Raw genomic sequence first — 19,650 nt, 5'->3', positions numbered from 1 at the left:
AGAAAATGCTGGTGGAACACAGCAGGCCAGGCAGCATCTATAGGAAGAAGCACAGTCGACGTTTTGGGCCGAGACCCTTCGTCAGGACTGAAAGTGACTTTTTCAAAATGAGAAACTCTTCACTGACAAAGAAGTGTTTTTCTGTTGGCCAGTGTTTAAAAAAAAGCCAAATTAAATCCACTGTGATTCAGTGTTGTAAAACAATAAAACATGAAAACTTCCAAGGAGGGTGAATACTTTTTATAGGCACTCTAATTCAAGTTATGTGATACTTTGCATTTTATCACTTATCAGATTATGGATACTCTATGGTAAAAGCAGTACACTGTCCAGGCTCTCTTAGATTTCAGGCCAAAGAAAGTGAGAAGTGGTGTGTCTCTTGGCTCTCCTCTTCAGAAGATGACGAATTTCAGAACCATTGATTCCAGGCATGTTGGCCAATTTCAAACCGCTCAACCATTTTGGCAAATATTAATAAGCCAGATGATCATGAAATGTAGCACAAATACCAATACACATTTCACAGAATCACTGGAATAGTGCAAAGGAGCAAGATCACTGACATTTTCTCTTTTGAGTAGCAATAATATCAATTGTAGCAGTTGATTTGTACCTTTTATTGAAGGTAACTTTTATGGGTCTTAATTTATTTTTTATAATCTTGTATTTAATAGGATTGTATTTTAGAAATTTTTAACAATAGCTTTCTGTTTTTAGTACTTCATGCTCACCAGTTTCTTCAAAATGAGTATGCACTAAGTATTGTATCCTGCAAGTTGAGCAAAGATCCCAATACATACTTTGTTGTGGGTACGGCAATGGTTTATCCTGAAGAAGCAGAACCAAAACAAGGACGAATTATTGTGTTCCAGTACTCTGATGGTAGGTTAAATTATATTTAATGCTGACTACTTTTTGAATAATCCACTTATCCTTTTGGCTTTCTTCCAGTTTTCAAACCTAATATTCCAGGTCACTCTTTCTTCATCTTATGAAAACTGGTATTGGTCTGTTTTGTTAGCCACTAGCCCTATGTTACAGGCCTGCAGTTCTTCTTGCACCAACATTGACTAGTTTTAATTCATTGATTACCACCTCTCATTATTGAGGTTACTCAGCCATTGGAATTTCATTTGTGTGACATGAATTATGGACCTGATTATCTCCAATTTATTTTTCCAAAGCACTATTAGCATATAAAGTTTTTGTTTATTCATGAGCAATGTTGGCCTCCTTGTTCCAAATATAATGTATTTCCAAACAGCTGTTACTACCTTCATTTCCCTCTAATGCAGTTATGCAAATTAGGCACCATAGTCACAAGTCTTGATACAGATTGTGTATATACTCATTTATGATTAATTTAACACTCTCCATACTTGTTAATGATTCATTTTGAATACACAAGAAATAGTATCTTTTTAAATGTTTTATTCAAAAGGTAAACTTCAGACAGTAGCCGAAAAAGAAGTAAAAGGTGCGGTGTATTCCATGGTGGAGTTCAATGGCAAGTTGTTGGCAAGCATCAATAGCACAGTATGTAAATATTTGTAAAACTTTTAACAACTTTACTAAGATGGCAGAAAGTGTTTCTTTTTATACTAGTCATAACAGGCTATGTAAATTTTTCTAAGACATAGACAGTTTTATGTGAAACCTAAAATAAGAGTGCTTGCTCTATGTCTTGCATTTTAAATCCTTGTACCTCCCTCTGCAACTGGATCCTTGACTTCCTCAGTGGAAGACCACAGTCTGTGGATCGGAAATAACGTCTCCTCCTTGCTGATTTCAACACTGGCGAACCTCAAGGATGTGTGCTTAGCCCACTGCTTTACTCTGTCTGCACCCATGATTGTGTGGCAAGGCACAGCTCAAATTTGCCAACCTCACAACTATTGTTGGCAGAATTTCAGATGATGACAGAGCAGCTTATAGGAGTGAGATAGATTAGCTGGTTGAGTGGTGACACAGCAGCAACTGCACTCAACGTCAGTAAGACCAAGGAATTGATTGTGGACTTCAGGAAAGGGAAGTTGAGGGAACACACACCAGTCCTCATCAAGTGATCAGAAGTGGAAAGGGTGGCAGTTCCATATTCTGAGTGTCAACATCTCTGAGGATTAATTCTGGGCTCACTATATTGATGCAATTTCAAAAAAGACCCAACAGTGGCTATGTTTCATTGGGAGTTTGAGGAGACTTGTTAAGTAATCAAAAGCACTCACAAATTTCTACAAATGTACCATAGAGAGCATTCTAATTGGTCTAACAGCATCTACTATGGAGGACTGCATGGGCTTGAAAAAAGCTGCAGAAAGTTGTAAATACAGCTAGCTCCATCGTGCACATTAGCCCCTCTGGCAGCCAGGACTTGGCCTCCTCTCAGTGTTACCATCAAGGAGGAGGTGCAGGAGCCTGAAGACACACACTCAACAGCTTCTTTGCCTCCAACATCAAATTTCTGAATGGACAATGAACCCATGAACTCTTACACAGTACTTATTTTTTCCCTCACTTTCTGTACTATTTACTTAATATATTTAATTTTTAAACATATATAATTATTGTAATTTTATAGTGTTTATTACTACGTATTGCAATGTCCTGGTGCCGCAAAGTAACAAATTTCACGACAGATTAATTCTGATTCTAAAAATTGACAGATCCTTTTTCTGCATATAGTAGCCCTTAATGAATACAAATCTTGACTTTGGGTTGGCATGTGAGTATTTATCTTTTATGCTTCCTTCCATGATATGGAGGAAGAAGATTTTAAAGGGTCTGTTTCACTTGTTTTTGCCAAAGCTGGTCCCACCAAACTGAAAATTGTACAATTTTATCCCTAATTAGATTTCTCAATGTATGAATGAAAATTCTGTTTTAGTAATTAAAATTTCTTTTTTTTCTAAATATGGCATTTTGTAAAGCATGCAAATTGTTATTTTGCTCTGTGAGATGTGAAAAAATATTTTTATTATAGGTTCGATTATATGAGTGGACTGCTGAAAAAGAGCTACGCACAGAGTGCAACCACTACAATAATATTATGGCCCTTTACTTGAAAACAAAGGGAGACTTTATTCTTGTGGGAGATTTGATGCGCTCAGTTCTGCTGCTTGCCTACAAACCAATGGAAGGCAATTTTGAAGAGGTACAATGTAAATAGAGGTTGTGTCACATTTTTCTTTTAAGTTTTATGCTGCTCTGCAAGCCCCAACCATGTTAAGTTTTAATGTGTCGGCTTTTAAATTGTTATATGAATGTTCATTCATAAAAATAATAACACAACTGCCTGCCTTTGATTGCTTTGCAGAGGGAGAACATACTTTTCCTAGTGTGGGTAGAAAGGATCATCATATGCAATCCTGGAATAAGAGGGCTGTTCTGTATGGAGAGATTGGAGTAAATGGGATCTTTTTATAGGATTTGGAAGGGGAATTATGTTATAGAGTATAAAACTTGATTGTATAGCTGAGTACAAGCCATTTCTCTTAATTGGAGAGTTGGGGATTAGGGATCGGAATAAAATATCAGCCATTCTATTTATTTATTTACTTACTTACTTAATTACCTACCATACCTATGTGTCGATCCCTGTCTTCTGCAGTTTAGGATGATTATTTGCAATTCTGTTTGTAAGGATTGTGGATGCTCATTCATTAAATGTATTTAAGATTGAGATCAATTGATTTTGAGCACTAAAGGGAATCAAGGCATATGAGAATCAGGCAAGAAGAGGAATTAATTTCACTATTTATTTCTGACATTTTGAGTGGCAACTTTTTGTCTATTTTTGATCCAACTATGTACTTGCAAAAGGGTTGCTGAAAATCTAATGTACTGGATCTGCTCTTTCATTTCAAACTAAAACCAAACTCCATGAGTATCTCCAATATATATTTTGATGTTTCTCTTTAGTCAGCAGATGTGACTTTGAAAACTTTGCCGCCACTGAGTTGGATGTTGAGGGTTGTGTTGTGCAGCTTCCCCATTCCAGACTTCACTCCCTGATAAGGAGAAGAAAGTAGTAATTTTTAAAAAAAAAATCTCTTCCATTTCTGACCTTTTTTATTGGTAAATGTGGACAACGTATTGGCACTGATACAAATGATAATACTCTTAATTTATCATCTGATATTTCTCCCACTGCTTGTAATTGATTTTTAATTAATATTGGTAAGCTTAGAATGTCATCTACAGACACAACGTTATCTGGAGGAAGGGAACGTTCAATCAGTTACCTTCCCCACCTCCCCTAAAGTATTATATACAACGGAAAGATATTTATGTACTGATTATAATTTGGTTTTCTTATAAGAATGATATGACTGACAGTATCCTTGAGATTTCAAGTTGAAAGTAACTGAAAAAAACTGTCTTTCTGCTGGTATTCTCTGTTATTGTTAAAGCAGTTGATTAATTGATTATAATGCGATAGCTTCCATCCTGGTTGTGCCACAGATTGAAAGATCCAAAGTAGCTGTGGTGTTCACGTGCCTCCAACACTGTTGATTGGTGTTTGCCTTCAGTGAAAGTCTTCAGCAAGCTATGGAGTGATTTTATCATTAACATAATGCAAACTGTTAAAATCATCCAGTCCAAAAGTGCGCTTCAATTACTTCAAGTTTCAGTTGACTTATCATACATGGATTTATCATATTTTCAAAAATAGGTGGCTATTCGGGTAATCAATTCTATATTAAGTCTCTGTAATTCCATCAATCCCATTTTCCCTGTAAAACTCTCCCCACCCCTCCCCCTTTCCCACTAATATTTCTATCTTTTGCAGAAAAGACTTCTGTAACTTTTGGCAGAGGTTCTGTATTTAAATTAGATCAAAAATATCTGTTCTGTCACACCTACTTCACTACATTCTACTCCACGGAGGTGATTGTAGGAAATCACCTTCAGGAGGCACCTTTGTGAACTCTCAATCCCCGATGACCCTATGATTCAATTTCTGAGACTGACGTGAGAGTATCCTTCATGAGGGCTGATCAGCTGGCTGGAGTATTCGTCAACCTCTCGCTTCAATAGTCTGAGGTACCCACCTGCTTCAAGCAGGCTTCAGTGATACCGATGCCTAAGAAGAGCGTGGTAACCTGTCTCAATGTCTATGATCTTGTAGCACTTATACCCACTTTGATGAAGAGCTTTGAGAGGTTGGTGATGAAACTTATCAGCTCCTGCCTACGAAGTGACCTGGATCTGTTACAATTTGCCAACCGTTTCAACAGGTTTACAGCAGGTGCCATTTCATGGGCTCTTCACTGAACTCTGGAACATCTGAACAGTGAAGTTGCATAAAACCTTGGCCTCAATACCTCCTGTGCAATTGGGTCCTCAGTTTCCCTCATTTACATATCCCCAGTCAGTTCAGATTCACAACAACATCTCCTCCACAATCTCCATCAGCACAGTTGCAGCACAAGGCTGTGTGCTTAGCCCCTGCTCTACTCACTTTGCACTTAGGATTCTGAGGCTAAGCACAGCTCCAGTGCCATATTTAAATTTGCTGATGACATCACTGATGTTGGCCGAATCAAAGGTGGTGAGTTTGGATGAAACCAGTTGTAGATATTACTATGGGGACAATGTATGCCTACTTTATTTGTGTTCCATAGTCTTTCAATTTCCTCTTTTATTTCAGCATATTTTTAGTATTTTTCACTTGATTTCTGTGTGCTTAGAATGGTTGTGACTATTAAGTAAGTTGCTTGTTAATCTGTAACATTATATCTGGACAGTTATTATAGATTGTCCTATATATAATAATGGATCGGTCATAATATAATTTGTAGGACTCTGACTCTAAAATTGGATCTGGCTTGTATTTATAGTAAAGTCTAGTGTCTTTCATGAGTTTGTATTTTATAGCAAGATTTTGGTGAATAATATTTGCCACTTGATTGTGCCTTTGTAAGTAATCAGATTGAGTTAAACTACAGTAGGATCCTGCAATGTGTTAGATTGTTTTTGGTTTCTCTTAGAATTTTCTGCTTTTGTCACCTTGAATTTTTTGGTCTTTATTATGATTTTTTTGATAATTTTTTGTGTTGGTCTCCTGGCCCTGTTCTGCCAGAAGGAACCCCTCTTCTGGGAAGAGGTCTCCAACTCTGAGCCAGGCATTTGATGCTTCCTTGTCGACATCTAGTCTGCTCAGATCGTGGGGACATTTTCCGTGGAGGGTCATACTCTTCCTTTGGTTAACTTTTTTTCTTCTATAATGATAATTTCTTCAATTTACTAGGTTGTGTTTTTATTTAAGTTTAGTAGTGTGTATTTATCAGTATTGCATATGCTCGTGTGGAGAGTTAGAAGTTTTATCTGACTGCTATGTAATTTTTTTTAGGCCTGTTTTCTAAAATTTGTCATTTCAGTTCTTATTTTTCTTTATACATTTTCCAGATCGGTTTTGGACTAAGATATTATGTTAAGAGAATATGTTAATATGGGTATAGTTAAAGTGTTTCTTGCATTTGTTATATTTTTATTATTGAACTCTGGCAGATTTTCTTAAGCCTGGTATAAATTCTGTCAAAAGTTTGCCCTTTATCACACTAATCTCTTTGCTTGTTGATGTCTCACTTACTTTCATAGTCACCCTTAAGTCGTATTATATCCTGCTGCTCTGTTTTATATTCGAGTAGCTCCATTGCACCTAACTCTACATTTACTATTCTAGTCCAAAGTTCTTTAGAAAATCTATCTTTAGAAAATAGTTCCATTATTTGAATTAATTGCTTTAGTTTTCCTCATGAAGGAGTATATAATCATTTTTTTGCTCAGTTTGTTGTCTTTTGTACATTGTTTATTTGTTCTATAGAGGATGGTCATTATTCTATTGTGTTTCTTGTATTTACTATGATTGCCCACAAGAAGATGAATCTCAAGGTTGTATACAGTGACATATATCATCTTTGATAATAAATTTACTTCAGACTTTGAATACTGCCACAGTTTCTACCTAGCATGTAATTGAAATAGAAACTTGAAAATTAACTTGATTCCTTTATTGTTTTTATAAAAGATTGCCCGAGACTTCAACCCTAACTGGATGAGTGCTGTGGAGATATTGGATGATGATAATTTCTTGGGTGCAGAGAACTCCTTCAATTTATTTGTATGTCAGAAAGACAGGTGAGCAGTTCTAAAAAGGTATTTCCACTCTTACAGGTAATCTTTCATTGATTTTATGGTATATGCACTCTGGCCTTTGAGTGGCGGTGAGATATTTGAAGGGATCCACAAGTAGACTGAATTAAAATTACCTATAAAGATGAATTGTGGCAGGATAGTTCAACAGTGTGCAATGTACATTCTGTGCTATGCTGGAGGCAATGGAGACAATTACAATATCAAACTTTGATTTCTTGGATTCTGGAATTTTGGGGCTACTGTGGAGTTATATTCACTGTGGCACATCCGTGTGGACGTTCATGAAAGGTTGCGGAGGATAGACTACCGGAGGTATTGAAAGAGTATCAACTAATTTTTGGAAAGATTAAAGAACTGAAAATTGAACTATGTGGAACTGGATCAAAAGAGGTAATGTTGCCTAGAGCTGATCAGCTGTGATAGTTTTAAATAGTGAAATGCAGTCTTTCAATTGTGATTATTGCTGTTTACACACCCGTCCCCCACCAACCCATGCTGGGGAAGTGCTGCAGGAGCTCTACGGTGCCATCAGTGACCTTGAAACCACTCATCCCGATGGTGTCTTCATTGTTGCTGGTGACTTCAATTGTGCCAACTTAAAAACAGTCCTAAAGTTGCACCAGTATGTCAACTTTGCAACCAGAGGAGGGAATATATTAGACCTGGTTTATATATATATTTGTAGAGCCTACATGGCTGTTTCCCACCCTCACTTCAGATACTCGGACCAACACATCCATTTTCCTAAGCCCTACGTACAGACCACTGGTTAAATGAGTCAAACCTGTTCACGGGGAGATCGGCACCTGGTTAGAAGGTGCCACCTCAGTGACACAGGTCTGCTTTGAAAGCAAAGACTGGAGCTTATTCAAGGCAGCTACTTCTTTCAACCTAGGTTTTGATTGTTTAAATGGTATACTGAGTAGTACAATTGTTTCTGTGCTGTTAGCTTTGGCAGGTTGTGTTTGTCTATTATTGTGACTTAATTGAAGATCAGACCACATTTTAATGCTAATTAATACTGAAAACCAGATAAGTGCAAAGGGTTCACAAACTTCTTCTCGCAACTGTACAATCATCACGTGAACATTAATGAACCTTAATGAACACTGCCAGGGCAATCCAATAACCGTGTCTGACAGCAGAGGTTCATGTACTGCTCTGGGATTAGAACACTGCCTTCAGATCAGTGGACAGGACAACTGTGTGGTCAGTGAGAGCCACACTCTCCAGAGCCATCAGTACACATTTCACTCCCCTTCCTTTTGTCTCACCTCCTTCACCACCACTCCAGATAATACCAAACTCAGGTCTTAAACTTGGTACGCTGCCCAGTTTCAAAATGAGCTTCCTCAGCCATAACCATTGAGCTACCAAAATGAAGTATTCCATTCCAAACATCACTAATACGCCTCACACCTTTTCCTCATGATACAGGAACAGTTCTTAATAGTTACTTGACTTCTCCTGAGTTTTACTTTTCATAATCCTTTTTTATTTGATCTTCCCAATAGAACTATCTTTAAGTTATAGCTCATTTTGAATCTTTATGTGAATATCATAGTTAATATAGTTATGACCTCTTAAAGCAAATCTCCACAGCTTCCCACGTTAGTGAGTTGTTGTTTAGATTTTCCAGTAATATTTTTTACAACTCTGTTCACAGATACCAGGTTGCACCAACTTCTCTGTGTGTTCCAGCAACAGTGAATGCTGTACTTCATTAAATTGAAGGAATTTCTTTTTCTTCCCAGATACTGACTTTTTAACATGATCGTGTTTTAAATTATCTGTAGCATTTTGAGATTTCTGTCTCCGTGCACTTGCAGCAATGGGTTTGTGTTTTCGTTTTCAGTGCAGCTACTACAGACGAGGAAAGACAGCACCTCCAGGAAGTAGGGCTTTTCCACCTTGGCGAGTTCGTCAATGTGTTTTGTCATGGTTCTCTGGTGATGCAGAATCTTGGTGAGACATCAACACCTACACTGGGTTCAGTGCTGTTTGGTACAGTCAATGGCATGATTGGTAAGTATATATATATAGAAAAGTTTGAAGGAACAACAAAAGCTACTTGAAGCATGCTTATTACAATGAACTGCTCTGATTACCCAGGGAGGAACCTAGCCTCCTCATAAAATGTGAAGACCAAGAAATTATAAGTTTCTGTCCACAGTTTGTATGAGTGAGTTATCTTAACGAGTGTTAATAGAGCCACAACACAATCCATAGCAGAAAAACAGAATGGTGATCTCTGACACATCTTCCCTCCCCTCTTCTCTCTGCTTTCCTTTAGGAATTCTCTCCATGACTCCATTGTCCACTTGTCCCTCCCCACCAATTCCCCTCCAGACACTTAATTCTTGCACACAAGAGTATCTGCAGATGCTGAAATCCAGAGCAAAGCACACAATGCTGGGGGAACTGTGAGCAGATCTGGCAGCTTCTATGGAGAATAATAAACAGTTAACATTTCGGGCCGAGACCCTTCATTAGGATTGAAAAGGAAGGGGAAAGAAGCCAGAATAAGGAGGAGGGGGAGAGGAGGGAAATACAGCCTGGCGGGTAATAGGTGAAGCCAGAAGAGAGGAAGGTAGGTGGTTGGGGGGGATGAAATGAGAAGCTGGGAGATGATAGGTGGAAATGGTAAAGGGCCGAAAAAGGGAAAAAAATCTGATAGGAGAGGAGAGTGGACCATGGGAGAAGGGGAAGGAGGAGAGGCACCAGAGGGATGTGATAGGCAGTTGAGGAGAAGAGTAGGAGTAGAAGGGGAGCCAGAATGGGAAATTGAGAGAGTGAGGGGGGGAGAGGATAGAAAGGACTGAAAGTTAGGGAATTCACTGTCTTGGAGGCTACCCAGATGGTGTATGAGGTGTTGCTCCTCCAACCTGAGAGTGGCCTCACCGTGGCAGCAGAGGAAGCCGAGGACAGAAATGTTAGAATGGGAATTAAAATGGGCGGCCACCGGCGGATGGTGTGAAGGTGCTTAACGAAGCAGACCCCCAGTCTACATCAGTTCTCACTGATGTAGAGGAGGCCGCACCAGGAGCATCAGATATAGTAAATGACCCCAACAGAGTGAGGTGTTGCCTTATCCCTGCAATTGCGCTAATTGTTATACCTGACCCTTCCTCACCCCCTTCATCACCACCATTCAGGGCCCCATACTGTCCTTTCAAGTGAGGTAGCACTTCACACATGAATCCATCCTGTCACTTATTGCTTTTGGTGTTCCCAATACAGCCACTTCTACAACTGTGAGACTTAATTCAGATTGGGGGATCACTTTGTCAAACACTCTGCTCCATCTGCTTTAGCAGTCAGCTTGATGGCTAGCCATTTTAATTCAATTTCTTACTGCTACACCAACATGGCCTCCTCTACTGCCATATTGGTACTGGAGGATCGGCACATCATATTCCAACTTGGTACTTTCAAACCTGACAGCATTGATTTCAGCAATTTCCAGTAACCGTTCCCCTCTGTTTCCCCCTCCTCTTTATTTCTGCTTATCCTTCTGATCCCTTTACCTCTTCTTTTCCCCCTTCACCACCCTCATGTTCTGCCCATCACCCACACTTTCCTCCTGCCACCTTCTTTTATTCTATGGTCTACTGTCCTCTCCAATCAGATTCCATCTTCATCAACCCTTTGCCTCTTCCACCTATCACCTCCCAGCTTCCCACAATATTCCCAATCCCCTGTAGCCCCTGCCTCTCATGTACATACCTTCACTTTCTCACCTGGACTCGCCCATCTGCCAACTCATACTCTTCTCCCTTCCCCCACCCTTTTATTTTAGCTCTGCCCTCTTTCCAGCCCTGATGAAGGGTTTCAGCCTGAAACGCTGACTGTTCATTTCCTCCAGCCTTTCATATGTCTTTTCCAGATTTCCAGCATCTGAAGTATCGCTTGTGTGTCCATGGCAATTTAATGTACTTTTGCCTTTTAAATGGATATATTGCTTTTTGTTCTGCCATTGTTTGATCTGGAAAGTTTGTTTATATTGCAAAAATATATTTTGTCCTACTGCTCTCTCTTGCCATTTTGTTCAGGTTTTTTATTCCTCCTTGTGAATGACATAGAAGTCCAGTTACAAGTATAGGGGAAGTAAAGAGATCATCACCAGTCATAAATCAGTGAGAGTATTGATTTTCCTGGAGAATAATAGATTATATTCATCACAAAGTCACAGGGTTTGCAAGTCTAATAGTGTTTCATCATGGTTTTCAGGAAGAATAGTACACAGGATTTATGCCTTTGTCTCCAGTATGAATCTTTACAGTTAAGAACTGATGCAAATAAAATAGTAAAATGTTGAAAAAAACCTAGATTTTCCTGCATTGGATTATTTGTGTGGTCACTCACTTAAAATCTAGATATATGTAATGACAGAACTGGCAGAGCCTTCACAAGTTTCAAATTAGAATGACCAGGAACAATTGAAGCAAAGTTGGAGAAAGGAGCCAAATGCCTTTTTTTTTTGTTTAGAAAAGTTTATAGGGGGTTTAAACCTGAAAGGTAGCTGGTGGCAAGGCCTTTCCATCTGGGAAGCAAATGATATGGTTGGCTGAACTGCAAAAGGAGGTGTTAAACAGAGGACCAAAACTGGTCGAAAGGGTAGGTAACTTTTAATAATTGTTTGCAAAGTAGAAAAAGAGGCTATATTGAGGGACAAATTTGTAGAATTTGGCAGCTGAAGTCACGTTTGCAGGGTCAGTGCTCCAACCTTGTACTACATAAAAATTAATCAACGTGTTAAATAACGTTTTAAAAGAAATTACACTGTCTGTCACTTACAGTAATTTTACTGATGATTATTTTACAGGTTTGGTTACTTCATTATCTGAGAGCTGGTATAACTTCCTTTTTGAAGTCCAAAATCGACTGAATAAAGTTATCAAAAGCGTGGGCAAGATTGAACATTCATTATATCTTTTCTATGAAGTCATCTACATGGGATTATGAAGGATTACATACTATGTATATCACAGAAATAGACCATGCCCCAACTCATCTATACTGGCATTATGTTTTGCTTGTGCCTCCATCTTTTTTTCTCACATCTAAGTCCCTATCAGTATGACCCTTTATTCCCTGCCCTTCATAATTGTTCATCCCAGTTTGGCAAAAGAATAAACCAGGGAAGGTAGTGCACCAGTGACTGACAGGGAAATTAGGGATAGTATCAAGTCCAAAGAAGAAACATAGATTAGCAAAAAAAAAGCGACACACCTGAGGACTGGGAGAAATTCAGGGATCAGCAGAGGAGGACAAAGGGCTTAATTAGGTAAGGGAAAAAAGATTATGAGAGAAAGCTGGCAGAGAACATAAAAACTGACTGTAAAAGCTTTTATAGATACGTGAAAAGAAAAAGATCGGTCAAGACAAATGTAGGTCCTTTACAGTCAGAAATAGGTGAATTGATGGTAGGGAACAAAGACATGGCAGACCAATTGAATAACTACTTTGGTTCTGTCTTCACTAAGGAGGACATAAATAATCTTCCGGAAATAGTAAGGGATCGAGGGTCTAGTGAGATGGAGGAACTGAGGGAAATACATGTTAGTAGGGAAGTGGTGTTAGGTAAATTGAAGGGATTAAAGGCAGATAAATCCCCAGGGCCAGGTGGTCTGCATCCCAGAGTGCTTAAGGAAGTAGCCCAAGAAATAGTGGATGCATTAGTGATAATTTTTCAAAACTCCTTAGATTCTGGATTAGTTGAGGATTGGAGGGTGGCTAATGTAACCCCACTTTTTAAAAAAGGAGGGAGAGAGAAACCGGGGAATAATAGACCGGTTAGTCTGACATCGGTGGTGGGGAAAATGCTAGAGTCGGTTATCAAAGATGTGATAACAGCACATTTGGAAAGAGGTGAAATCATCGGACAAAGTCAGCATGGATTTGTGAAAGGAAAATCATGTCTGACGAATCTTATAGAATTTTTTGAAGATGTAACTAGTATAGTGGATGGGGGAGAGCCAGTGGATGTGGTATATTTAGATTTTCTAAAGGCTTTTGACAAGGTCCCACACAGGAGATTAGTGTGCAAACTTAAAGCACATGGTATTGGGGGTATGGTATTGATGTGGATAGAGAATTGGTTGGCAGACAAGAAGCAAAGAGTGGGAGTAAACGGGACCTTTTCAGAATGGCAGGCAGTGACTAGTGGGGTACCGCAAGGCTCAGTGCTGGGACCCCAGTTGTTTACAATATATATTAATGATTTAGACAAGGGAATTAAATGCAGCATCTCCAAGTTTGCGGATGACACGAAGCTGGGCGGCGGTGTTAGCTGTGAGGAGGATGCTAAGGGGATGCAGGGTGACTTGGATAGGTTAGGTGAGTGGGCAAATTCATGGCAGATGCAATTTAATGTGGATAAATGTGAGGTTATCCACTTTGGTTGCAAGAACAGGAAAACAGATTATTATCTGAACGGTGGCCGATTAGGAAAAGGGGAGATGCAACGAGACCTGGGTGTCATTGTACACCAGTCATTGAAGGTGGGCATGCAGGTACAGCAGGCGGTGAAAAAGGCAAATGGTATGTTGGCATTCATAGCAAAAGGATTTGAGTACAGGAGCAGGGAGGTTCTACTGCAGTTGTACAAGGCCTTGGTGAGACTGCACCTAGAATATTGTGTGCAGTTTTGGTCCCCTAATCTGAGGAAAGACATTCTTGCCATAGAGGGAGTACAGAGAAGGTTCACCAGATTGATTCCTGGGATGGCAGGACTTTCATATGAAGAAAGACTGGGTCGACTAGGCTTATACTCACTGGAATTTAGAAGATTGAGGGGGGATCTTATTGAAACGTATAAAATTCTAAAGGGATTGGACAGGCTAGATGCAGGAAGATTGTTTCTGATGTTGGGTAAGTCCAGAACGAGGGGTCACAGTTTAAGGATAAAGGGGAAGCCTTTTAGGACCGAGATGAGGAAAAACTTCTTCACACAGAGAGTGATGAATCTGTGGAATTCTCTGCCGGTTCATTGGCTATATTTAAGAGGAAGTTAGATATGGCCCTTGTGGCTAAAGGGATCAGGGGGTATGGAGAGAAAGCAGGTACAGGGTTCTGAGTTGGATGATCAGGTCATACTGAATGGTGGTGCAGGCTTGAAGGGCCGAATGGCCTACTCCTGCACCTATTTTCTATGTTTCTATACTTGGCCTTAAATGCATCTAAACCATTTGCAACAGCTCAATCCCAGTGGTGGTTGGTTCCACACTTATACCATTCAAGATATTAAAAAACAATTAATTTGGATTTCTTATTCAGTTTGAATTAAGTTATTCCCACATTCGAAAAAACTTCTTCTCTGTTTTTCATCATGTTAGGCACCTGTATAATTTTCTGAAGGTAAAAAGATATCCAATTTATCCACTGATATTTTTGGTATCATCCTTCTAAATTTCTGTTGCTTCTGTATCTTTTTTAGAATAATCGGGACTGTACAAGGTACTCCAGGTGTGATCTAACCAGTGTTTGATTATTTAGCATAACCCTCTCCCCCTACTATTCTCTGAAATGATTTCTGAAAGGCTGAAGGAAATTATTGGAATGTTATTATGAACATTATCTGCATAGCCAAATTTTTATTATTAAACTGGAAGAGTCTATTGGCTGCAAATGTCATTTGAAGTGCTTTTGAATGTTTTTAAAAATCTTAAGTCCATTCTCAAGCAGGACATATTTTTCTTCAAATCTTTTAAACAGAGTTGGAGAATGAAGTTCACATTTTGCTCCACATCAATTCTTTGAATATGAGTTCTACATCACATTTATTACAATGCTGTCAGTTTATGAATGCAACTACAAATGCTAGTGTCCAATGGGAAAAATAAGTTTTCCTGCGACATTTGTTAAAACTAATGCTTCATTAACAGTACAATGATCCTGATACCTCTTTGAGTCTCTGAAATTGGGAGCTGAGAGTTGTAAGGTCTGAGGGATGTGTTGAGAAGAAAAAGAGAAGTTTACTTGTTTATCTGGAGAGCAGATTTAACACGACTTTTTCATTCGCTGCTTTTGAAAATCTTTCTTCCTTGACTTCTCTTTACTTGGAGATCATTTCACTCCGAAAGGAAGACTGAGCCTGCTGCAGGTTTCATAGATGGAGACCTTATAGAGAGCTTCTTGGATCTTAGCCGACCTAAAATGCAGGAAGTGGCTGCAGGGTTGCAGGTAATGTATGACTATGTGACTCATTAAGTGAAGGAATTCTGTTTAAATAACGTCATTAAAAGTAGCTTTTCTCCAGGGATAGAATTGAAAGGGGCAAAATCATTGTACTAGATTATGCTGAGAACTCCATGGAGCTATTGACTGGATGCATTGCAAGTGTGAACACGCTGCAGACTCCGGTACTTGTACACTGTGTGTAGAAATAGAAAAGATACCAAAGCAATCTCTTACTACATCCTAGAATTGGGTCCTGGTATATTCTGTACATTGTACAGAGACCAGATAATCTTTGTATGAAGTATTCAGCGTTGCTTATTTAGTCACTTTTTAATTTCAGTGTAATTCATTTTAATTAACAGTTTCATATTTTAATTTTTTTTAATTATTTAAATAATTTCAAAAATATTCCAGGAAAAAAGTGATAGTCCTTCAACGACTCAGCCTGTCACTGTGGTCGTATTGGCTCCTTTGGAATGTAATGTATTGTCCAAAGGTCTCGTCATCACTCGTAGCCTGATCCACATGACAAACAGTGTGGAACTGAAGCCTAGGTCTTGGGGAGCCATAAAGGCCACAAAATGTTGCTGTCGCTAGACTGCTAGTTCAGGGAGGTACATGCAGGTTGCTTTATTTCACTTTTTCTGGATGTAACAAGATCATCCCACACAATTTTATCAATACAGTGAAGTATATGGAAAATACAGAATATGCTAATTTCTCGTGTGGTAGCACAAAATGTACAAAAATGGAATAAGTAGTAATAATGGAAGATGGTTGTTTTGTAATCAGTTTACTGTTCTCCAGACCAACCCTTTTCCATTTCCCTTGGATGGGGAAAGTACTTGTTCATTTATTGCAGATTTCTAATGGAAATTATTAATGTAACTTTGGGAAAATGTTTACAGCCTGGTAATTTTAGATCAGCACAATGAATTATGATTCAAAAGTTTTAAAAATATTTTGACAGTGCATAGACTAAAACAATCTATTTGTGTAAACTCTGTGCAGCAGAATCAAATAATAATTTCACCATATTAGCATTTTAAATTTCTGCAGTTATATGTGACCAAGGACAATAATTTATGATCAAAATGTGATTTCAAATTTGTAATCCAAATTAATGACTTGTAGTTCAGTTGAAGTGAGTATTAGACTTTGATCAAGACTTGGTGGAAATAACTTACAGTATTTGATCATTTAAAGAATATAATGTCTTGAAGTTCAGAGTTCAAGGTAAATTTATTATTAAAGTATGCATATGTCACCAGATACTACTCTGAAATTCATTTTTCTTGCATGTCACCGGCTTTCAATTACCAAGTATTGCCAAACTTACAATGGGATTCAACTCAGCACACACAAAATGCTGGAGGAACTCAGCAGGCCAGGCAGCATCTATGGAAAAAAGTCAGTCAATGTTTTGGGCCAAGACATTGACTGTACTCTTCTATAGATGCTGCCCAGCCTGCTGAGTTCCTCCAGCATTTTGTGTGTGTTGCTTTGATTTCCAGCATCTGCAGATTTCCTCTTGTTTGTGATGGGATTCAACTCCTCTTTTAATTCCTGAGAAGATACTGCATTATTAAACCCCGACTTCCAAAGATAAAGTGATGTCACTGAATATTTTTATTTTCCATTACTTCTATTAAAACCCCATGAGTTTTTGTTGGAAGATTTGTTCTGACCTATTGAGCATCTTTTGCTGATTAGAGGTCTGAGTTGAAATCGGCAGATAAATCCCCTGCATTGTAGTTGGCAATTCTTATTACTGTAGCCTGAAAATGTTGAGCATGGTGTGTTAAAAGATTGTTGTTCTTTTTTCCAGATTGATGATGGAAGTGGGATGAAAAGAGAAGCAACTGTAGATGATCTGATAAAAATTGTTGAAGAATTAACTAGAATACATTAGCCGAACACTGGAGATCTGCTGTTTATCAGTGATGATGCTGGTATTATTGGAGGGTTGCAGTGAACCTTAGTACACAATTAAAAGAACTACAGAATATTTGTGATATGAACCAATAATGTCTGGGACATAAAGTTTCTTCGCTCATAGTTGTGTTTTATTACGTTGTCCTGAGCTGCTGTTGGGACATTATTGTTCATATGGATAGGAACTGCAGGGAAACCGATAAAAATCACGTTTCCCATAATGTTAAAACAAAACAAAAATTAAATTTAAAATTACCCACAGAAAGTGTGTTATTTTTTATTCTCCACCTGTCATGGCAAGATTAATATGGTACATTATACTTTTTGGAAAGGTGAAAAGACGGAAAAGCCAAGTAATGATCTTGGGACTAGACTCTAGAGCCAGTTGCATTGAAAATTCCTTCCTTTTCAGGTGCCACTCTCATACCATAATTGAATTTGTCTTTAATGCTGGTTTTGTTGAACTGTGCGAGTTGTATCCCGAGCATTCTTTGTTACTTAGCTGACAAACTCATTTGTGTGGCTATTATGAAAATATGCAATGCAGTAGTATGTATTTTTCTGAAATTAGATGAAGGAACAGTACTAAAGTAGCTTAACTTTAAATTTTAACCAGTTTTACCTTGACCTTGGTGTTGATCAAAACTAAGAATCAATTACAGTCCTCTGCAAATTGTTAAATTATTGCACATTTATGGCACCATATTTGGAAGCTGAACTGTGCCAAATGTGCTTATTGTCACCTCAGTGTTTCCATACCTTGAAAATGATCTGGAGATCAGGGAAAGCTGTTGGAAAATTCAATGTAATATCATATGCTGAATTTTTTGTTAGTGAGGCCCTGGGCTGCTTAAGGAACTACATCTGTTGATATTCACGTGACTTAAGTCGAGTATCAAGCTGTATCAAAGTGTTTTGTAAAGAACAGCTGTGAGTGTCACTTAGTATGCTTTAAAATAACATATTTACAGGGTTCAAAATTACAAGAATGAAAAGGTAAGAATCTGCTGTATTACAGGCGTGTATTGCACATTTAGGCATTGGCTACTGATGATGCTAAGCAAGCTATGACGAATACCCGGAAGTAACAGTGACCATATGAATATAAAGTCAGAACTGTCAAATGCATGTTAATTACACAGTGTGGTAATACTAATTGAAACAGATTCTGCATGTCATTGATTCAAATAGTGTTAAATGTTATTTTGATGCCTGCCATTTGCTTGGAGGTAAAGAATGGCAGTTGATTTATAAGGAATCAATATTACATGGTACACCCTTCCTTAAAAGAAAACCTGACCTTTTATGTTAGAAAGATAACCTAAAATGGAATATTGAAATTAAAGTGAATGTGCCGGTCAGATTTGTCAGTAACTCAGAATAAAACTCAGCAGAAGCATTAAGAGAAGCACTCCAAAAAGCATTTCTTTGACATTTTCAGTTTTGATGACCTCCCCATAACCTGGAAGCTATTTTTGTTTCATCATCATTCCAACTCTTCTAAATCAGGAGGATGAATAATTTGGCCTGCTTTGAGGGTTAATTTAATTTTAAATGTGTTAGAATTGTGAGCAAAAGTCCATCTTGCTTATTCAGGTTGCTCTGAGGTGACACAATAACCAAACCATATCCTGACATATGGGCTGATACTTTGGTTTAAAACAATTGTGTAAATTAAAGGGAGATGATCTGATAGTTGCTGTCAATTGCATCTGGTTCTAGATCCTTTTTTGAATTTGGGCCCAAAATCACATAATCACTGTGAAGCTGGTATGCAGAAGAGCATAGTATGATGTTGTATGCCTGTTCTCTCTAATTTTGAGCTCCCTTCATAATACCTGGAGGAAAAAATTAATTTTCCCCATTGTGGCTGTTTAACAAAAAGCATGTCCTTTTGTAGGCTGAATATAAAACTGCTTTATAAATAATGAACAGATGTGCACAGTGCTTGAACATTTTAATGAACTTTGTTATTTTCATCAATAAATTTCTGTTTCAAAGTGTATAGTGTTATTTTTTATTTGTGCCTAACAAGCTGATATGAAAGGCTAAGTATAAGATGTGATTTGATTGCATGGGATGAAAGGTACAGTGGTTTCTGTTTACTAGGGCCATTCGTTAATTGTAGCTTATTTGGGCTAACTCTTAAAGAACAAAAACTAATCAAGAAAATAGCTGGGATTCCCTTTGTTTATTTGGGACACTATGCCACTTAACGGGCAGGAAACTGTTGCTGAACAGTTTCTAACTCGCGTCAGTCATATGCATTTGCGTGACTGTTAGACACAATACCATACTTGAAGCAAACAGTTTTTCCAATAGCATCAGTTGTGTGTGTTTGTGTTCAAAAAGCAGGGATTTTTGCCACTGAGATTT

The 19,650-nt window shown here is 38.2% G+C and overlaps 1 protein-coding gene across 1 annotated transcript in view; it reads left to right on the top strand.

Annotated features, from left to right (window-relative positions):
• ddb1 (damage-specific DNA binding protein 1) overlaps window positions 1-19,277 on the top strand; it is an 80,721-nt gene extending 61,444 nt beyond the window's left edge. The window contains exons 20-27 of the mRNA XM_073049295.1: window positions 718-882; window positions 1,442-1,536; window positions 2,981-3,151; window positions 7,031-7,140; window positions 9,014-9,183; window positions 11,984-12,086; window positions 15,219-15,342; window positions 17,168-19,277. Coding sequence (XP_072905396.1) covers window positions 718-882; window positions 1,442-1,536; window positions 2,981-3,151; window positions 7,031-7,140; window positions 9,014-9,183; window positions 11,984-12,086; window positions 15,219-15,342; window positions 17,168-17,251 — 1,022 coding nt within the window. The 3' untranslated portion in view covers window positions 17,252-19,277. The remainder of the gene's footprint in view (window positions 1-717; window positions 883-1,441; window positions 1,537-2,980; window positions 3,152-7,030; window positions 7,141-9,013; window positions 9,184-11,983; window positions 12,087-15,218; window positions 15,343-17,167) is intronic.
• Window positions 19,278-19,650: the final 373 nt, after the last annotated feature.

This window comes from Hemitrygon akajei, chromosome 6 (genome assembly GCF_048418815.1).
Source record: "Hemitrygon akajei chromosome 6, sHemAka1.3, whole genome shotgun sequence".
Taxonomy (NCBI): Eukaryota; Metazoa; Chordata; class Chondrichthyes; order Myliobatiformes; family Dasyatidae; genus Hemitrygon; species Hemitrygon akajei.
The sequence above is the reverse complement of the archived record's forward strand: the minus strand, read 5'-3'. Positions and strand labels throughout refer to the sequence as shown.